Source organism: Terrapene carolina, unplaced genomic scaffold (assembly GCF_002925995.2).
Source record: "Terrapene carolina triunguis isolate 2854851 unplaced genomic scaffold, T_m_triunguis-2.0 Scaffold236, whole genome shotgun sequence".
Lineage (NCBI taxonomy): Eukaryota > Metazoa > Chordata > Testudines > Emydidae > Terrapene > Terrapene triunguis.
The window spans coordinates 8273986-8280207 of NW_020664587.1; the positions used below are offsets into that span (position 1 = coordinate 8273986).

Genomic DNA, 6222 nt, shown 5'->3' on the forward strand with positions numbered 1-6222 from the left:
CACACACACACACACACACACACACACACACACACACACACACACACCAGGTTGCTGCCCATCCGGCCCTGAGTTGTACAGCGAGAATGTTACCTTTGACATGGTAGATATCTCCAAATTCTGGGATTTTGCTTAAAACTTTGCAGCGTGCTCCTGAAAGAAAAGAAAGACAGAGGTACGGAGCTGTCCCTGGCCTGCTAACATAGCCACCATGTTCCCCCTCTTGGAGGACTCCAGTTACACCCGAGGGCCAGTTTCAGGCCTGGGGCTGGTGGATGCAGTGCCATGGACTTCAGTGGAGTTGCAGCTGTTTACAACAGCTCTTGGCTCTCGAAATCGCTGTCGGGGTTTGCATGGAGCACTCACTCCAACGAGGGTGGGTAAGATAGTGGTGACAAGCCAGCAGGCCCTGGGCCCTGTCCTGTAGTGGTGGGAGCAACCTCAAGTCAAGGCACTGAGATGCAATGGTGAGGTACATAACTGAGCTGTCTGCCCTGCATGGGTATCAGTACGCAGTCCCCCAAAGTCTGGTCCCAGAGTACACTGGGACGCCAGGCGGGGTACCTGGAGGGGATGTCCCCAGAACCCTGCACCTGGCGCTTGCCCCCCGCAGCGGTGTTGTGTCTGCGCACACTTGCCCTCTCCTAGGAACAGGCGACTGGTGCCAGGTCTGCAGCCGACTCACTGCAGTTGGGAAACGCTAGCGTCCGCCGGCGGTGTGCAGATTGCATGTCCTTGCGGGAGGCCCCGTCAGTCACACAAGGTGAGAAGGGACCGCCAGGGTCAGCCTGTCTAACCCCCTGCCAAGAGGCTGGGTTTGTGGTGTCTAAACCATCCAAGGCAGAGGGCGACCCAGCCGCCTTTGGAAAACCTCCAGCGAAGGCACTTCCACAACCGCCCAAGGCGTCGGTTCCGCTGTCCTTACCGGTCGGAAGTGTTGCCTGAGATTTTAATCTAAATCTGCTGTGCTGTAGTTTGAACCCGGCGCCTCTTGTCCTGCCCTCTGTGGCAAGAGAGAACAACTTTCCTCCATCTGTTTTCATGGCAGCCTTTCAAATATTTGACGACCGCTCTCATGTCCCCCCTTTGCTCTCCTCTTTTCCAAACTAAACATGCCCCGTTCCTTCAGCCTTTGCTCAGCTGCCTTAGTCCATCCCTTCCATCAGCTTCCTCGCTTGCCTCCGGATCCTCGCCAGCTTCTCTCCCTACTGCATGGCTGATCAAAAAAGATTTGGCCAAGATTTCCACAGGGGAGTGCCTGATGCCACGCTCCTACATGCATACTTAGGCACCTACGTAAATGGGTCTCAAAAGTGACGAGTGCCCACCAGTTCCCACTGGCCACGCTGGGCGGCACCGGGTTGCATTAGGGGGGCTGGGAAGGTATGGTCCCATGGCCTACGCCGTTGCCCTGTGCGTTGCATAGGCCAGGATTTGATCCTCACAGTTTAAGACACATCACATGCTTCCCCTCCTTTACCCCAGGGGACGTGGGCGTGCAGGCAGGATCTCTGCTCCCCAACAATTTGGCTGGGGTTTACTCATCAGCCGCAGGCTAAAAAAGCCAACACGCCCTGTGTTTTAAGGAGCTCGTCTTTTCCCTCATGTCAGCATCTTCCTTGGAGGGGGACAGGTCCTTAAATTGGAGGGGTAACCGCAGCCTGTCTGGAAGCAACGCCCCCCATTTGCAGAGCACGCCGTGGTGCCTTCTGCTCCCTCCACCCTTTGGTCCCCCAAAGGAGGCTGGGGGGCCGAGAGGAAAGGCAGCTGGCACGTGGCACAGAGAGAAGGTGGCCCATGGCCCTCCGCTAGGGTGACCCGACAGCAAATATGAAAAATTGGGACGGGGGTGGGGGGTAATAGGAACCTATATAAGAAAAAGACCCCAAAATCGGGACTGTCCCTATAAAATGGGGACATCTGGTCACCCTACCCTCCGCTTCTCTGGGTAAGAGCAGTGCCTAGGGGCTAGCACATCACGCAGGACCCAGGCTCTGCTAGAGAGTGCAAAGCCCGAAGAAGGAAGCTGCCTTTCCCCTGACGCCCCTCCCTGGCGGTGATGCTGGGTGGGGGGTAGCAAGTGGCTCTGTGCCACTTTTCCCAGTTTCAGGCCAGTTCTACACAAAGGACTTGGCCGGGGTCAGGGCCACTGCACATCCTGAGAGCGTCCCAGATCGGACAGCAAGGGAGCGCCGTAGGAGTGCCGGCGTCCCCGCAGCTAATGCCAGGCTGAAGCACAGCGTCAGGGCAAGCTGCTGCTGGGCTGTAGAGCACGTGCTGCCCGGAAGAGGGGCTCCAGCTCACACCCAGAGAGAGCCCGGCCGCACAGGTTTGCTTTTAGGTTATAAACGCGAGAATCTTGGATCCCCCCTGGAACATTTCACGGCGGTCCCTGCTCCCACGCCTCACTCAGCCCCCTCTGCCCCTACACGGCTGCCCCCCGCCTGCTATGTTCCCCCTACTCCAGCGCCGCTGCACGGGGCATAAGGCTGAGGACTAACCAGTCGGTCGCTTGCAGGAGCCAGTGGCCCCGGGTGAGAACTAACCATCCAGTCCAGCTTGTCCGGCCACATTTCACTGGGCACAGCCAAGCGTCCCAGCTACTCTGCCCCATCCAGGTGAGGATCTCCAAGCGCTTCACAGAGCATAGCCTCACACACTGGCGTGGAAGATCAGTATGGTTCTCTCCTGGGGAAACTGAGGTCCAGAAAGGGGAAGTGACTTCCCAAAGGTCACGGGGGAAGCCTCAGTCTCAGCCCTATGCCCTAAGCACCCCGCCATCCTTCCTCCCAAGCAGGCGGAGGAGAGGCACTCAGGTAGCCCTACAGGTTCCCCTGCTCCCATCACCTGTCGCCTTCCATCTGCTCCCGCTTGGCAGGGAGCAAACGTTCTCCCTGTAACATCATCCCTCGGGGCTGCGGCAGCTCCACTCTCCCCAGCTCCAGCTTAGCCGGTTGCAGAGACAGACTCACCTGCGACCGAGCTCCACAGTGCGAAGAGCAGAGCCCACTGGAGCGCCCCCATCCTCGCAGCTCCCTGCTCAACCTGCCCTGGGCTGCAGCCGTCTGAGCAGCAGCTCCAAGCACCCCCTTTAAACGGTGCTGGCAAGACCAGGAACTCAGGGAGCCAATGGCCACAGCCAGGCCCTGCCCAGAGGAGGGGAAGGAGCCTGTCTTTGCAAACAGCTCATTTGCTGGTGCCTCCACTGCTGGGAAGGGTGGATCGGGCAAAAGAGGGAGGAGTGGGGAGGTGAAATGAAAGGGCGAGAGCGGATCCTAGCTCCGGCAGGGAGAAGAGCGGAGGCATGGAGGGGAGCAGCGAGCAGAGGACATGAGTGCTCAGTGCTGCAAGGGGCAGTGGGTGCAAGGGTGGGAGGGTGAGTCAGAGCAGGAGTGGGGGGGCCAGACGGGGCCTCGGTGGTGGGGCAGCCCTGCTACAGACAGGCCTGGCAACGCGTTTGCAGGATTGAACTTGCTGACTCGGCTTAGCAGCCCTGTTGTGCCCGTGGGGAGCGGGGCTGCAGGTCAGGCCTGAGGGGCGTTGGCAGAGCTGTGTGGGCCCAGGACTGGAAGAGCAGGGGGCTGCGGAGCAGGAGCGAGGGGCGGGAGGAAGCCAAGGAGGCTGTGACTCAAGACCAAAATTCCAGGCACCTCCTGCAGCCCCGTGCAGCCTTTCCTGCCTCCGAGCTGGGCCAGGCGTCTCTTGCAGCAGGCTCATTTCGGCACGTGGGCCGATCGGCTCCAGAGCCAGCCGGCCCGGCCCCTAGAGCCTGGGTCAGACTGACTCACACCTGGGCGCTTCAAGCTGCTTTTCCAGCCAGCTTAGACCTGTCACGAAGGTCTTCTCCCCCATCCCCCCTGGTCAGAATTTCACCTGCCACGTCAGGTGTTCAAGCCCCACTCTGGGGTCTGGGGGAAGGTGACGCGACTCATGCTGGGGGGTGACTTTAATGCAAAGTAAAACTAGTTGATCCTAGTCGAGACCGTAGATGATTGATGTGGCCACTAAAGGCAACGGGCCTGGCCCAGAACAAGGACCCCCCACAGCTGCTGGGCCAAGGCAAGACCAGGCAGGCTAGGGAAGGGTCCCGGGGGCTGCACCGCGTGCCAAGGAAGACCAGGAGGGAACAGAGCACTCAGCAGAAATGGCAGCTCCCCCTTATGAGCCTGCAACAAGGCCCTTGTTCTCTCCGCGTGTGCAGGGCCTAGGCTGCCTGCTGTGGGAACGCAGCCGGTGGGAATCTTAGGCACCAGGGAGAACCCATGACTGAGAAATCAGGCAGGACTATCGGGTCTGGCTCTGTGCGGGAGAGGCCAGGGATGGACGCTCCAGAGACTGGCAGAGGGGAAAGAGCAGAGGCCCAGGGAAGCCTGGTGGCCTGTGCAGAGCTGGGCAGGACCCAGCCCCGCAGGGGGCCGGGGTGGGGAGAGGCATCGCAGCCCCGAGATCAGGGTGATGGGTGTGTCCGTGAAAGGGCCAGAAAGGACGAAAAAGACCTAACGCTGCTTTGTGTTCATAAACCAGGAGGGCGCCTGGCATTGGAATGGCAGCTGTGTGGGGGCTGCATGACGGTCGTCAACTGGCTTCACAAATGAGCTTCTCCCTCCCCAAGGCTGGGGGCCAGGACTGAAGGAGGGTCGGCAGGAGTCACTGCAGCTGGAAGTAAAGAGCCAGGCCCGCCTCCTCTATGGCTGGGGCACGCACGACATGCACTGGCCCGGGGCTCACATTCCTGTGCCCAGCCGGAGGGGAAACTGAGGCACAGTAGCACATCCAGACCCAGAGGGGACAATGGCCAGTTGCTCTCTTCTGATTGGGTGGTGTAGCGGGGCTGAAAGCAGCTGAGGGAGGCTGATTGGTTGGCAGCCGCAGGGGTGGCCGCACCCAATTAGGGTCCAGCTGGCCCTGATAAACGGGCTGGGAGCTAGGCAGGGGGAGTCTCACTCCAGTGGTGGCGGGGGAAGGACCTGGCTGGGGAAGGGTATCTCAAATAGAGCAGTGCTGGGGAAGGACAGGCAGAGCTGGGGAGCTCTGGCCAGGTGAGAACCAGGGCTGAGGCCAGACTAAAAGGGCCTGCGGGGGTACTGAGGCTGCAGCGGTGCAGCCAGGCCAGGAAAGGTCAGCAGGATCCAAACCCGTGGGCAATGCTGAGTGGCCACTTCAGACTGCAGTTTGCCCCTGAGGGAAGGGGCTAGATGAAGACTGGCAGTCGGTCACTGAGGCAAGGTGGGCTTTAGGGAATTGGGGTCCCCAGGGAGAGGAGGACCCCTGAGTGTGGGGTATTGCCGGGGGCAGTGCCCGACTGAAGGGGCACAGAGGTGCCGGGAGGGACGTGGGGTCTGAACTAAAGGGTGGTCCTAGAAAAGGGAGAAGCAGGCCAGCAGGAGGCGCGCCGAAGCTGGAAGAGCTAATTCCCAGACCAACCAGCAGGAGGCGCCGCGGCAGCGAGTGCTCCGCCTTGCTACAGGTGGACACGGCAGTTCCTCCAGTGATGTCAGAATGGCAGCCAATCGCTGCTGTCTGCCTCTAGGCGTGGGAGTGAGGGTCGTCCCCCCTTGGCAGGGCCGACTGGGTACCATCTCCCCAGCAGCTCATGGCCATGCCCCTGGGTGAACGTGCCAGCCTTCTGTCTGGGTCTGAGTCGGGCCCCTGCAGCACCCGCATCCCTACATCCACCTGGGAGAGCCATATCCCCCGCTGCCCTATGGAACGGCCGAGTGAGCCCTCGCTGGGCGTGCCAGGCTGGCTGTGAGTGATCCCGCGAAGCCACCACGTGTCACGCCCAATAGGTCCCATGACTCCCTGTTGAACTCCCAAAGACCTTTCAGACCCCGCGGCTCCGGTGCCAGAACTCCGCCGGGAGGCGGTTAGTGCAACAGGCTCTTGCCTTTTGTCTCCTCGCTGACACGCTAACCCTGACCCAGACTGCAGCCCGTCAGCACTCCGGTGCAGGGTGATTGTCGCCACAGCCGAGGCAGCTGATGCCGAATGAGGAAGCCGGGCCAGCCTCGGCGCTGGGTCTCATGCAAGTGTCTGAGGTGGAACTGCAGCCTCCTCTCCACAATCTTGTGCAGAGCAGCCCGTGGTGACTGGGTCAGTGATAAGAAGTTGCAAGTGGTTAGCTGGGTTCCGGCTCGATGCATGCTTCCCCACCCCCCACCCCAGCCAGGCAGTCTTCCAGGCGGTCCTCCATGGCTCACTGAGCGGTGCGGCTCCCGGACG

At 60.7% G+C, this 6222-nt stretch overlaps 1 protein-coding gene across 1 annotated transcript in view; it reads right to left on the reverse strand.

Moving 5' to 3' along the window:
* The window catches only part of LOC112108980 (digestive cysteine proteinase 2-like), a 16177-nt gene extending 13115 nt beyond the window's left edge, over positions 1-3062 (reverse strand). Inside the window, exons 1-2 of the mRNA XM_024203315.2 lie at positions 2973-3062; positions 94-153 (exon numbers count right to left, since the gene is read on the reverse strand). Of these exons, the coding sequence (XP_024059083.2) occupies positions 94-153; positions 2973-3024 (112 nt within the window). The 5' untranslated portion in view covers positions 3025-3062. The remainder of the gene's footprint in view (positions 1-93; positions 154-2972) is intronic.
* Between the last annotated feature and the right edge of the window lie 3160 nt (positions 3063-6222).